Genomic DNA, 14,424 nt, shown 5'->3' with positions numbered 1-14,424 from the left:
GCTTTGCATACAGGTTTTCTCAAGTCTTCTGGGATGGTTGGCAGAGCCATAGTGATTTGCCATATGAAACCGCAGATTTGTGAGACCTGTGGAAAAGGTGCAATGATTGCTTGTCTAATGAGAGCTGAGCTAAGCCTTAGACTGAGTCCCAGGTGCCTCCAGCCAGACATTATTAGCCCTTGTTAGGCATTATTATGGATAAAGAGATGGTTTCATATGCTATTTCAACAAAGATATAAAAGATGGTGAAGTTTTAATTAAAGTTTATTGATTTTATTCTGGTTTTCTACCACCACCTACAAATCTGGCCACCTGCTTTACAACTTCTTCATTTTGTTGGGTTTTTTTGAAGCATTTTTTGGGAAAATACTCCTCACTTCTTTCTTCTAAGCTCTAGGCAGGCAACACGCATTTCTCTTGTTCACATGAAAAGCATTTAAAAGTAAATTTATTACAAAAGCCACTGCTATTGTTCTAACTTAATATTTGCAGAGGAAATGCAATTATGGCCAATGAGCAGATTAGTCCTTTTTTAAAATCCCCAGTTTGTTTGATTAAGGTAGATAGAACTATAGGAAAGTGCCTTGTGAGTTAAACAGAAGACAATATCATTTATTCTGCCCTGAAATGAATGGTTTGATTCACACAGGCTGTGTGGTACAGCTGCACTAACTGGTCACCTTTAAAATGTGTAGGTTTGTTGGAAGTTAGAACTCTGCTATATCCCCATTATAAGTCTGAATCATTGTAGGAGGTATTACAGAAGGGCACCATGGTATTTATTTACATTCTACGCTCATTGTAGCCACCTGCACTGGTTCTCTTACAGATTTCATTCACTCTCATGCAACAAGTTCTGTCCAGCCCCAGTCATTTGTGTGCAACATACACCACAAGGGGTGATGCCTGTGAATTCTTCACTAAATATGCCCTTGTGAGGCAGTTGTTTAATAATCCTTAATAATCAATAGTTGTTTTGTGATGATCCTTTGCTGAAGTCTCTCTTCCTGCCTGGCTGCAGGGGAGGGAAATGGGAGATGTCTATCCTCTGCTGTCAGGGAGGAGACTCTCCCTCAAGTGAGTTGTGTGTCCTGTGGTCTTAGCAATGGCTCAGATTATCAGTCCCAAATTTTTTTCTGGTGTCATTTGTTATAAATTGAAGCCATTCTTAGTCCCCCAGCTCTGCTATTTCTTCTGGCACTTACATAAACAGATTTTAATCTGTGCTAGTCCCAATATTTCTTTTACAAATCTCTGTGCTGATGACTGGTTCCTGCAGATGCCAGCTCTAGTTTTGAAGAGCCTCTTGGTTCTGCTCAGAGAACATACAAATGACAGAGGGCCAAGACATCCCAGCAATTAGAATGAAAAAGAACTTGCTCACATTTTCCCACAGAAAGCAGAAATTAATCTCACATTTAGTAAGTAAACTTAATTCCAATTATTCACTGCCCAGTGAATAATTGGAATTATTGATGAAGAGTCAATGATTAATGAAGAGTTGCCATTGTCTCTTGACCACTTAGCTCCTATTTCTTTCACAGCGCTTGTCACCTTCCTCAAAGGCAAAGCACCTGGACCACACCAACTCCATCCCATTCACCACCTTCTGCTCCACGGCACGGGCCCTGATCTGCAGCTGTGTGAGTGTTTTAGGGGGCCTGGCTAGAGGTCAGGAGGTGCTGTGAGGGAATACAAACCCCTGGAACCCCCTGCCTTTGTGGCTACGTCTGCAATTGCAGGCGGGCTGGCCGGGCTGTGTTCGCGGTGTGATGGGCACATCGTGTGGCCAGAAAGGAGAAGTGCACTTTCTGGTTTTGACCTTTTCCCTGAGCTAAATCCTGCCACTCGGTCCAGCTGTGCAAACAAGTGGTAAAAAGACTCAAATAGCCCAGCTGCTAGCACCGGACAACACACCCAACTCAGCACTTCCATGCTGACGTTAAAATACTTGTCACTCCAGTTTTCCCTCTGTTCTTCTTTAATCCTGCCTTACATATTTCATTTGTCAGCTGCCACGGGTGTGTTTAAGTTGTATTTTCAGGTGGTTCTCCAAAGCCAGGAATAAAAAGCAGTAGCTACCTTTTTTAGGAAATATTCAGTAATAGTGCAGTGCTGATCTAGAGGAGCAATGGGAAGTGTGTAGGCTTCAGGCAATTCTTCTCATGGCTTTATAAAGAAATTAAAGCAACATGGCTGAGCTTGAACCTGCTTATGTAGGCATTACCAGAGCAGCTGTCCAGCTGAATGACTGGATTCCTACTGAAGTTCCAGGACCATAAGTGGCTGATTAGTGACATCAAATGTCAGAACAGAGAAAATCTGGAGGCCTTACCTGGAGAAGAAGGTCTGGGAAAATGGAAAAGTGCAGGGCTGAAATTCACAGCAACATCAGAAAAATTGAGAGAGAGTCTGGGAGACAGAGGCTGGAAAGAATTAACCTAGATAAGAGTAATTACCTGCACTTCTGCTGGTGGGAAATGGTAGGTGAAGGAGCAGGATCAGGAAGTTAAGGGCAGTCAGAAGTAGGAGTCCTGTGCTGTGAATAAGGCAGATCCTGTTCCAGGGTGTGTAAGCAGGATCACAGCCTGGAATACCCCACCAGTTCTGCCTAAGCACAGCCTAAGTACAGCTCCATGCTGGAGCTTTGGATCAGTGTTAAGCTTCAAAGAAATGTGGTCCAAAGAATGAGAATGAAGTAAGAACAGAGAGAATGGTCCAAAATGTGGAAATCCTGACCTCTGGGGAAAGGAAAAGGCTAACAAGCCTTGAGAAGAGAAGGACAGACACCTGCAAACACTTTTCAAAGAAGGGTTAGGCAGCCCAAACAGAGTCCTGAGCAGTTTGTACAAAGACTAATTAATATTGTTATCAGTTAGGGAAGAGATAGGTTAGGTCCAAACCCTGCATTTGCTGATGTCTCATCCATCCCAAACATTTGCACTGCGAGACTGAAATTTGATGCTGAAGATAGTGCAGATGCTATGCAAGAACATATGGTGCACCTCCAGGCTTCAGGTTTCATCCCAGAGAGCTGACTGTCTGCCTTGTAGCTTGAAACCCTTCAGGGCAGAAGAAGTAACACACTGATGTGCCAAAGACGCTGGATAACTGCAGGTCACTGCAGTTAGGGGCAAATTAAAACTCTGAATACATACAGCTGGTGTTCATGATGGGTCCAGTTCTGTGCAAAAAACATGCATATTCTCACCACAAAGGTAACTTCTCATATATCAGAAGTACACTGCTTTCAAATCTGATCATCATAAGGAAGCTCTAGTTCATGTCATAGATATGGAGATTACTGATGAATTGTTGCATCCACAGGTGCAGAGAAATCCATTGTCTTTGCTGGAAAAACCCAAGTTTGAAAGAATCCTGAGGTCTCAGATCAGCAAGAAAATATCCGTGTTATTCTTTGCCAGCCTTGAGTGAGCTTGGGTGGGAGTTTGGCTGGGTTGACCCTCTACTATAGATCAAATAAGCCAGTTTCCCTTCAGCAAAGTTCCTAACAAAGATGGCCAGATGCCAGCAGAAGAAAATCGGTATTGTCCCCCTGAATTTCTTAAGAAACCTCTCCTTTAGATCACCAGCTGATTCCCCCCTTGTTTATTGACACCCACTCAGCCCAAGGCCAAGGGGAGGGGTAAGGTTTCTGGGCTGTTCCTGCAGACATCCTGGCACTTGTTTGATGGGGGTGGAACAGGACTCAGACCTTTCCTGCTGGGGCCGGGTGCTATTCAGCTCCCAGAACAATGCCTGGCAGCTCCCGAGGAATTTAAACTGGCTAAAAACAGCTCAGCCTGGCGATGAATCATGACCCATCCGTGTTTGCTTCTGCTTTTCCACTCAGAGGCCTGAGATCAGCACGGCCCCTACTGGCAGGCAAGCGGCTCCCTGGAGAATGAGCAATAAACAACATTTCACAGGGATTTTCTTTCACAAGGGCTTTGCCTGTGTGAACGCCAATAAAAAGGCAACTCTAGAAAGTGTGCATCCGGGGCAGAGGGATGTGCAGCCTGCCTGAAGACTTGCTGTAACATTCATCAAAGAAACCCCAAATACAGAAATACTACACAGGAACAGAGATGATCCTGGATTTTTCCTGGCTGTGAGTTCTTCTGAGAGCACCCACCATGTTCTACTGAAGACTTACAGCTCCGCTTCTTGAAGCAGCCCCGGAGAAGATATTCCCACTGTGTTTCTCTAGGGAGAAAAATGTAAACAGCTCCTGGATGTAAATGGGGCTGGCTCCAGTGGGTGCAGCAGAATAAACCCAGTTCCGAGCCACTGGGAATCTGGACCATAACACTGGGATGGCAGGCCTGGAGCAGGCTGCAGGGCCAAGGAGTGTGCTCAGGACCAAAGCACTAGCCAGGGACTTGGGATAGCTGTGCTGTTCCCCTCACCCTGCTGCCAAACTGATAAGCAAATCCAGGATGTCTCTTTGGTCCTTCCTGGCCTAAAGCTGGGAACAATATTGGCCATAAAGCGCTTTATCAGACACTTGACCTCTAGAAAATCACAGCATTAGCTAAGAAATAATCTCCAGGAGCAGGTGACATGGACAAAACCCAGAATCAGCCAATGGACACCAACAAGGAGAAAGGTTTGTATTTCTGCATGACGTGGGAACTTGTCAGGGTATGTCCACTCCAGCCACCAAGGAAGGGTCTGGCCAGGTACAAACCTCAGAGCAGCCTGCTTTAAAGCATGGCTTGGGGATCTTCCCAGAAAGCTGCCCCGAGGGGAGGGCATGGCCGGCATCCCACAGGGATCACCCCTAGGGGAGGCCTTGCACCGGCACCGCATCCCACAGCTGTGCCTGGAGGACACCGGGACCCCTTGACCGTGGCGCGGGCAGTCGCCCCACGCAGGGCCCGTTTCAGTCGGTTTGCAGCGCGGTGACGCTGCCGGGGCACAGCTCCGCCTCGGGAAAGTGAATACGGGGGTAGGTACAAGGAAACACCCTGTTGTTCACACGAGCTCCTCAAGGGCGTCCCGGGACGCTCCTCAGGTTCCCGGTGCCCGGCGGGACCCGGGCCAGGCTCGGCGGGGCCAAGGGGCGGGGCCAGGGCGGGTCAGGGGGCGGGGCCGCGGGTGTCGCTCCCGCCCTTCCCGCGCCGGGGTCAGCGCCGGCCGCGGGGCGGGGCCGCCTTCGAGCTCCGCTCCCATTCGCTGTCGGGCGGCGGGGCGCGCGTGCTGACGCACCCGGCGCTGCCATTGGCTGCGGGCGCGGAGGGGGCGGGGCGGGGCCGGCGCTCGGTGAGTGAGGGCCGGGGCGCGGCGTGGGGGGTCCCGGGGTGGATCACGGGGGTCCCGGCCTCGTTCCCTTTGGAACCCCGGCACCCCCGGGTGCGGCGCCTCCTCGGCCTCTTTGCCTTTACTTCTTGTCTTTTTGGTTAATTTCCGTTTTTTCCCAGCGGCGGACAGAAAGCGGGTTAGGAGAAGAGCAGAAAATAGCAACCCTCAGAATCCCGCAGGCCTGAGGGGCGAGAGCCGTGTGGGTTTTTCCCCAAAACAAGCCCAGAAATGCTCCCCAGCCAAAGCGGAGCTGGCGGGAGACGGAAATTCCATCAGCATCCGCTGCGTTCAGTGCATTCCATCAGCCAAGCGATCCCAGGGGCGGCGGGAGCCGCTCCTTGGACAGAGCCCTCCTTGTCCGGCGGCCTTTGTGCGGCGCCCTGGCCGGCAGGTCCCTTCTGACAGCCTGAAACAGCTCAGGGATCGCTTTTCAGGAGAGATCCCCGCGGACCTTCCCTTTGAAATGAATGAAGTAGCCCCACTGTCTTCTGTTATCTAAAACCACGACCACGGGTATCATTTCTGTGAGACAATGGAGGGCTTGGGTGTTCGGGCTGTTTTCCTGTGTTTTTGAGGCCAGTGGAAAGTTTCCACCGTGCCTATAGTTGTGGTCCTGCATCCCTCCTCAGTCCTGCCCGAGGATTTGGGATTGCTTCTTCCTGTCGCCAGGGTTAATCTGGATGCGTCGCTGCCACTGGCAACCTGACCTCTGAATTTTTTTGGGCTTGTTGGAAAATGGTGAGAAAGCTCCTTCGCTAGACGCTCGTGTAGCTGGGAGTTGCACTTAGTGGCAGTAGTGTTCTCGCTTTGTTGTTAAATATGACTTTTTTGTTGTTAAATATGACTTTTTTGCCTGATTGTTCTGTGTGTGGGGTGTGTGCGACATCCCCGTCTCGTTTGTGTCCGGGTGTGGTTTGGATATCCAGCTGCCTCTGAAGTTAATTGAAATCAGCAGCCTGAATTAGAGACTTTGGAAAATGCAGTGAGATCTCTGGTGTCCCTTTAAATACCCTTACAAATCCTGCAGTAAGCAGATTTACTCTCACTCCTGTGTATTGGCAGGTTTCCTGGTTTCTCTTTAGCATCCAATTAGCTTCTGGAGATTTAATGAACCTGTGAACCAGCACTTGCTCTTTTTTTAAAGACCAATGGCATTGCAGAAATGTAAATCACTGCATGCTGCCTCCATAAGATAACAAATGATCTTAACTTCAGAATATTTGCCCTCCTCCACACAGTCAGGAAAATAACAGATGGGTCATGGCCTGTAAGTTTTATTTTATGTTGCTTAATGCATGTTTTTCAGATTTAAGGTCAAACTTTGATGGTTTTTACAGTTGTTTTTACTGGGCTGACACCTGACCCAAACCACCAAATCTGGTGGAGGTAAAGATGTTCACATCCCTTTGAATTTAACGTGGCATCTTAAAAATAAAGCTGTCCTGAGGCCGACTTTTGGTTACAGCACATTCACTTTTAAACTTTAGAGGCAGCTTTGATGCCTTATTAAGCTTTTCTTTCTTATATATATATATATATGTTAAGTTACATAACAAGGGCAGATTTATTGATGCCATTTTTTACAACAACCCCACCTCTTTGTGTGGAGATACAGCCTTTCCGAGGGCAGAAGAGAGCAGTGCAATCCATTTCAGATACCGTGATGTGCGTTGCTTTGGCTTTGGCAGCAGTTTTAGGAGTGGACTGGGGGTCCAGCTGCGGGCCGGGGCTCTGCTCGTGCCCTGGGCAGCCGCTGCCGTGCGGGATCAGCTGCCGGCTCTGGCAGGGCACGGGCGGCCGCGGGGGCTGCCGCAGCTGTGCCTGCGCCGGGGATTTGGTCTCCCCTGGAGACCCAGCGCGTCCTCCCGCCTTTCTTTGTTCCCGTGCCCGTGGGAAAACCCCGCTTGTCCGAGGGAGGGGTGGATCATAAAACGAGACTGTGACAAAAGAGCTGGAGGAGGGAGGGAGTATCATCTTGTTTCCCACTTCCAAGTATTGTTTGGGAATTCTTTCTCGCCTTTTTTTTTTTTTTTTAATAATTTAAATTTCATTTTAGTTGAGTTTGCTGTTGTTGCTCCCTTGGCTGGTCTCTTTGCTGGCACCAGCTGGGGAAGTACCAGCAGAACCACTCTGCTGACATTTCTCTGCTGCCAGCACCTTGGTTTGGGCTGGAGTTGCTGGAGGAGGCTGTGTTGGGTCTCCTTCATTTGGCTCACGGGTTATCCTGCAGCAGCAGTCAGTGCAAGTATTTCCATTGATTAATTTCCCAAAGAGTTAATTTCATGAGTTGAGGTAGAAGCTGCAGAGCTGAGCTCCAGGTTTGAGTTTTACAGCCTCCTACCTCCCTCTCTGACTTTTTATAGCTCCTTCTCTCTTCTGGGTGGCTTCTGCTTCAAGGTTTTGGGTTTGTATCTTTAGAAACCAGTCAGCTTTCCACCCCAACAGCCTTCAGGGCTCAGCCACGCCAGGAGGTGCTTCATGTCCTGGTTAATGATGTCTCACTCGAGCCCAGTGACCCCATGGGGCACAAAGTGTTGGGGACATTGGCCATCACTGCAGGACTCCGGTGCCTGGTATAAAGCCCATGTTTGTTCTTGGCATGGCCAGAGCTGGAATGAGATTTTCCCTGTGTGTCACATCCTCAGAAGCAGAAAATGCTGCTGAGATGTGAGGGTTTGCTCTTACCACTGTCCCACCCGGTGTACCAAGATGCTCCTTTATGAGTTTTGGGGTCTCACCCCGATCTTGCTTCAGCTCTTTGTTATTGGGCAAACCCAGTTTCTTGGCATGGAGACAAGGGGGGACGCTGAGATGCCATTGCTCTGTGTTCCAGAGAGCCCGAGGCTCAGCATCATCCTGCGGAAGGAGCTCTGTGCTGATGGCCGTGGATGTGGGAAAATCACCTGAGGAGTCCCTGAGCGGGAAGGCCGAGGGCGATGGGAGGTGGGACAGCGCAGACACGGAGATGGACTTCCCGGAGCTGGCAGGGAGCCTGCACCAGCTTTTGGGGACAGAGGAAGCCAAGCCCAGCCTGCAAGGGACAGAGGGTGTGGCAGTGAGCAGACACAGTCACAAGGCCACTGACATTATCCACGGAGGCTCCAGCTGCCGCCCAGAAGTGTCTTCAGCATCTGCACCCGCATTTCCCAGAGCAAGAGCAAACTCCTCAGGGAAAGGGTTGTTAGTGGATAGAGCTGCTGATGGTGGCCCTGTGCCTTGTCGAGTTGGCCACTGGTTCCTCTCCTCAGAAGAGCAGCAGGTGAGAGGGTTTGTACCTGCAGGTGAGAGGGTTTGTACCTGCAGGTGTTGCTGCACCACCAGGAAGTCCCAGGAGAGGTGGAGACTTGTTTGTCAGGGCTCTCCCAGCAAGGGCTTTCCATCTCTGCCAGACAGAGTGTGCCCTGTCTAGGCTAAGATATGTGGTGGGGAAGGGCTTGGGCTCCCCTACCCAAGCTGTAGCGTCCATTCCAAGTTGCCAGTGCAGAGCTGGGAACTTGCTCAGGACAGTGCTCTTTAGATAAGCCTCTTGCTGCTGGATGACCCATGCAGCTTCCAAAGGCCCTTGAGATGCCTTTCCTTAAAAGCAAGCCCTGCTCTGAGCAGCTGCAGGCCATCCCATAGAGGGAACAGGGTTCCACTTCCAGCCTCAGCTCATGGCAGGTCCAGGGTTGGGCTTTTATCTCCATATCCCAGCACAAAGGACCCTTTTGTCTGGATGCTGTGCTTCATTTCCTTCATGTCTCTCTCTCCCTTTCCTTTTCTGTCCCGCCCTTGAGCAGGTGAAGGCTTCGGGCGGTTGGGACCCAGTGTCCAGCCCTCCCAGCCGGCGCAGCTCTGCCGAGGAGAACATCCCTGCTGGCAGCCGCCATGATGCCCATGTTGGCCGTCGGAGACAAAGTCTGGGAGCTCAGTCCCCGTGTCCTTCCACGGCAGAGCTCCTGCGGCCCCAAACCCCGCCCAGCCCCGAGAGTGCCCTGCGGAGCCGCTCCGTGCTGAGCCTCTCTGCTCTGTCCTCAGAGGGAAACGGCCCCTCCGAGGAGCCGTCCGGAAGCTTGCCTGCCAGCACGGATGTCCCTTCTGCGGCCACCACGGCTGCCCAGGACCTGTGTTGCTCATGGGGGGTGGAAGGCAGGGCCCTGCAGAGGCGGGAGCCCCCCGGCGCTCTGCTCGATTACCGCAGCTCCGTGGGGCGCATCCGGGAGATCTCCTCCTACCAAGCCGATTACTGGGCCTGTGCCATTCCGGATTCACTGCCCCCATCGCCGGACCGCAGCTCACCCCACTGGAACCCCCACAAGGAGTACGAGGACTTGCTGGACTATGCTTACCCACTGAAGCCGAGGTACAAGCTGGGAAGGATACTGGAGCCTTTCCTCCACGACTCAGGAATAGGTCTGGACAGCTTTTCTACTTCTCCTGAGGGCGTGTCCAGGTCCACCAGCATCTACGGCCGAGCTGGGCAGGCTCAGGGAAGCAGAGAAAACGGACTTCGGGAGTTTGTGGCCTCTGCAGAGAGATTCTCCACCCCAAGGCCTGGAAAAAGAGGCTGCTCAGGAGCTGTCTCATGCTTTGAACCTTCACCTATTGCCAAAGCATCATTTGGAAGGAGTTCTTCCTCTCACCTTTCCAGAAGTTTTGCTAAGGATGTAAGGGTGGAATCATCTGGGCCAAGCCCACCTGGGCACCCTGCTGCCGATGGGAGAAGCTGGGATACCAGAGGAACCCCCTGCCCAAACTATGCAGGGCAGGTGAAAAGCACCAGTAGGTTTTTACCCACCACAGGAGTGCTCCCCCTGAGGAAGGAGTGGGAGACTGATGAAGAATTTCTTTCCCTGCCTCCGAGACTGAAGGAGCTGGAAAGGCTGGCTCAGTTTTTGTCCAATCTTTCCTTAACTATAAGGATGCCTGGGCATGACCACCATAACCTTCCACATCACAGCACCAGCAAGGAGCCCCTTTCATCTAGGTTGGCTCCTTTTGAAGAAGTGAGAGGTGGGGATGACAGAGGGAATATTGAGGGTTATGCTGGGCTGTGGCAACACCGCAGCTCCCGAAAGCCCAGCTGGGAAAACACAGAATCGTACGGCTGGAGCCACAGGGATCCTCCCTGCAGGCTTCATCTGCCAACTGCTCTCAGGGACACATTGGATGGGATGTGCCTGAATGAACCACGGGTCAAGGGGCATCCAAAGAAGAGCCAGCAGAGCGAGTCCCTTATCCAGTGTCTTAAGGTAGGCTGAGACCAGAAATAAAGTTTATTCTGGGAAGATCTTGCATAAAATGTGCCTGTCTTTATGGCAGGATTAATTAAAGCTTCCCGTTCTGCATGATGTGTCCTGCCTGGCAGCTGGTGGTAATTTATGCAGGGGGGCTCACCAGAGCAGATAATTCCTTCTGATGGAGCAAGAGCCCATCTTGCTTTCCCCTGGGGCTCAGTGTCACAGGCCAGGCTGGATGGAGATGTGGCACTCACCTGGGTCCCCCAGCCCACACGTCCTGCAGTGCTGCTGCACCGGGCAGGAGGCAGGAGCTGCAGCAACTCTTAAGGGTTTCCTGATTGTTTTGTGGATTATTAAATTCATCCCAGCACTGTGCTCCCACCCTCCTCTCCATCTTCTTCCCACCCCAGTGCTGGGATGAATTTGGAAACGATGCTAGGCTGTGTGCACAGGAGTGTTATCATGCACATAGCTGCAAACTCATCTCCTCCTCTGGTATGGAAATAACTCTGTTGATTTAAAAGCATCTTCTCTGTATTTGTCATGCCAAATTGCAATGCCAGGGAAAAGCACTGCTTTATGGCAAACTCCTGAAGAGCAGGAACAGGTCTTGAGCCCGATTTTGGTGCCAGCAGAGGCCCCTGGGTTTCATGCAGCATCTTACAAAAATAATCCCTTACCAAGACGCTTTAAAAATAAATGAAAGCACTTAATTGAACGAGACAATCCCTTGGGGAAACCAGATGCAAATTAACTGTATGGCTCTGGTGAAGAGGATGAGGATACCTCCTGGGCTGGGAGGCGGTGGAGGCCAACCTCTCCTTCAGTCTGGGTGCTACCAGCCTCCAGCACCTCTCCACGCAGACATTTCATGGTGGCCCTCAATTCTTGCCACACAGTGAGTGCTGGAACTGTTCAGGAGTTTAAGGTATTTTTGCCTTTTTCCCATTGGACTCTTGGTTTCCCAAGCTTAGGGATGTTTGTGTTCCAGGGTCAGAGAGAAACAGGGAATAGGTGCTTTCCAAAACACCACTGGCTCACCTCTTCATGTCCCTGCACTGTCTCTGTTGCAGAAACAGATCAGTGACCCTTTTTTTATGCTTTGTTGAGCAGATGTTTTGCTGCCAGCTGGAAGAGCTGATCCACTGGCTCTACACTGTGGTGGATGTCACCGGCAGCTGGGTGCCACCCTCGCCGGATGCCCAGAGCGTGTTGGCATCGCTGCACCGCTACCTGGTGGGTGTCACCCTTGCTCTGCTTCCTCCCCTCTCCTGTGCTGCAGGCAGCAAGGAGTGGGAAGCCAGGCATCACTGGAATGGTCCAGGATGCTCTGCGTTTCCCAAGCCAAATTTGGGAGCACCAGGAACCTGCTTGGCGGAAACTGCTCCCTGGGCAACCTGCCACAGGTGTGTGTTTCAAAAACCCTTCTAAGAAACGCTGCTCTTCTCCTTGCCGTGCCAGGAGTTCAGGAAGGATGTGGCTGACCACCGGAGCCTGACTGAGAGCGTGCTGGAGAGGGGAGAAGCTCTCCTGGACTGCATGGCATCGAATTCACCAGGTGAGGAGGAGCCCTTGTGTGGGGCTGCTCATGGACACAGGTGATGCTGGCCAGGGCATCTGCCCCCCAGAATCCCTGACCCAGCCTGGCCAGCACCACAGCACACACAGAGTGGTTGCTCTGGTGATTTGGAAGAAGGGATTTCTAAGGGGTGGGCTGTAGCTGCAGTCACCAAAGGGGTTTTAGAGGTCGAGTGCTGCGTTATGGATGGGCTTTCTTGCACAGTTCCAAAGGTTTTCTCTAAGACCCCCTATTTCTGCATCTTCATGATGAACCTGGAGCCTTCTGGGTCAGTCCCCTCCCCCTGCCAATGCTGCATCACAATGGGGATGGAATGAACAGCCACATTATTGATTTTTAACACTTGATTTCCTTCCAAAGTCTGCCTGGATGAGCAGAACTGTCAGCTCTGACAGACACTGAATTATTGCATTCCTGTCACCTCCATTCAGGCATTTTTGCTTTCCAGCTCTGAAAGACACGCTGGCTCTGATTGCCAAACAGTCGGAAGAGCTCGAAAGCCACGCAGAGCACCTGTACAAGTCCATCCTGGCTGCTGTGGGCCCCGTGCGGGGCAAGGACGCGGGGCAGGACGAGGGGGGTGCAGCACACGGCTGCTCCCTGGGTAAGCAGGGGCAAACCAGCCTTGTGCAGCGGGCAGAGAGGAGAGGAAGCACAGGAAGAGAAACTCTCAAATTAGCAAACACCAAACATCAGGCTCCATTGTTATTTCTTTGATTCTGTTTGGAAAGCCTGAGAAGGCAGCAGGGAGACTCAAAATAGATGCCCCGTCGTGTTTAACCCTGTCAGGGAAAGAGCAGTGCGGGTGAACCAGCTGCTGAAACCCAAGAGCTTGAGGGGAGCGATGGCAGCTCCGCAGGGACTGGGCAAGCAGGTCCCTGTCACTCAGGTCTGGGGCATGGCAGCGGTCCAGCACAGACACCTGCTCTGCCCAGATCCCTTGCACAGCACAGGGGAGATGAGGAAGGGATACATTCTGTTTTTTTATTTTCTCTGGTTGCGGTATAATGGTGGGGAAGGGAAGCAAGTAACTTCAGGTATAGGGGCTAGAAAACTTGTTTGCTTATTTCTTGACCATGTCCCTTCAAAGAAAACTGGAGGCAAGCGTTTCAGCGGTGCCAGCCTCTTAGAAGAGAAAAACAGTGTCTTAAGTAGTGTTTGGTTTGTTGTGGTTTTTGAATTGCTGGCTCTACCCAGCTGTACCCTCTTGCACTGGTGAGATGGGGGAATAGAGCATGGGGGTTTCTTTCTTTGTGAGACTGCAGGCAAAGCACAGCACCAAACACCTCATTTTATTTCAGGTACTGCCTCTGTCAGACCTAGGCTGCGTTAGCCCATCTCAGGAGGCCTCAGAAGAATTGCAGCAAGCACCAAACCACTTCCATCACCTCTCCAGAGATGCCAAAATCTTTGTCCAGTTGCCCACGGGGCTGATTGCAGCGTGGGTTTGTGCCATGGCTTGAGAAAGGTGCCCCGTACAGCAGGTGTGCTGGGATGTCCAGAGTTGTGTAAGGAATGTACAGCTGGCCTTTTCTGGTTTGTTTTTTTAATAGCTTCCCTTTTTTATTGAAGTGGACTGTTCTGTGTTAGCAAAACATCAGAACAGTTTTTTAACTGAGCAATCCATAGTGTGCCATGCGCTTGCTAAGTAAAGCCGTGTGATTTTAATAGCCCTGTTCTCATGGTTTGTTTATGCTCGTCAAAAATAGGTGTGAGAAGACAAGAAATAGCAACTCCTTCTGGTTCTTGGGAGCAAACTGAAGGCCTGTTTCTAATTACCACTCCCTGCTGAAGCAGAGCCTACTTAACTTTCAATTTTGTTATTCATAAACACAAAAAGCTGTAATAATGAATCCAAATAAACTAATAAACAAGCAAGTTCAGGCAGGGAGGAGCCAGGTTCCGTGTAACCTGTTGCTACCTGCTGCTGGCAGGAGCTGGGTTAGTGCTGTGCTGGTTCCCTGGGGTGAAGCCTTCCCCCCTTCCAGCTATTGCAGTTAAGTCAGTGCTGAGAACATTCATCAAGGGTTTCCACACCCTTTCTCCAACAGAAAAAGGGCAGCTCTGAAGCAGGATAAGGTAAGTGGCCAAAAAGTTACAGAATGTTGGTACTTGGCTTTAATTAACCTTTAACCTGAACAGCAATGATGTATTCTGCACAAGAACACGATGATTTCCTCCCATTCCTATGAACAGAACAGAGAGAAGTTTCTGTTCTGTACAAGTAGAAGGTGAAAGCAAAGTTAAATTGAAGCAGTTACAGCAAATTGTTGGGGTTTGTGGGGGAGGGTTGGTATTCTCCCATCTTCTAGATCCTTGGCT

General features: G+C 50.8%; 1 protein-coding gene across 1 annotated transcript; it reads left to right on the top strand.

Moving 5' to 3' along the window:
- Window positions 1-8,020: 8,020 nt before the first annotated feature.
- Window positions 8,021-13,772, top strand: CEP68 (centrosomal protein 68). The gene is made up of 6 exons (XM_066547808.1): window positions 8,021-8,563; window positions 9,084-10,535; window positions 11,637-11,759; window positions 11,985-12,081; window positions 12,551-12,706; window positions 13,404-13,772. The coding sequence occupies exons 1-6, from the start codon at window positions 8,024-8,026 to the stop codon at window positions 13,433-13,435; spliced, it is 2,400 nt and encodes a 799-aa protein (XP_066403905.1). The 5' UTR covers window positions 8,021-8,023; the 3' UTR covers window positions 13,436-13,772.
- The last annotated feature ends 652 nt before the right edge of the window (window positions 13,773-14,424 follow it).

The sequence above is a fragment of the Molothrus aeneus genome, chromosome 3 (genome assembly GCF_037042795.1).
Source record: "Molothrus aeneus isolate 106 chromosome 3, BPBGC_Maene_1.0, whole genome shotgun sequence".
Taxonomy (NCBI): Eukaryota; Metazoa; Chordata; class Aves; order Passeriformes; family Icteridae; genus Molothrus; species Molothrus aeneus.
Note: the sequence above shows the minus strand (reverse complement) of the source record. Positions and strands in the feature narration are given on the sequence as shown.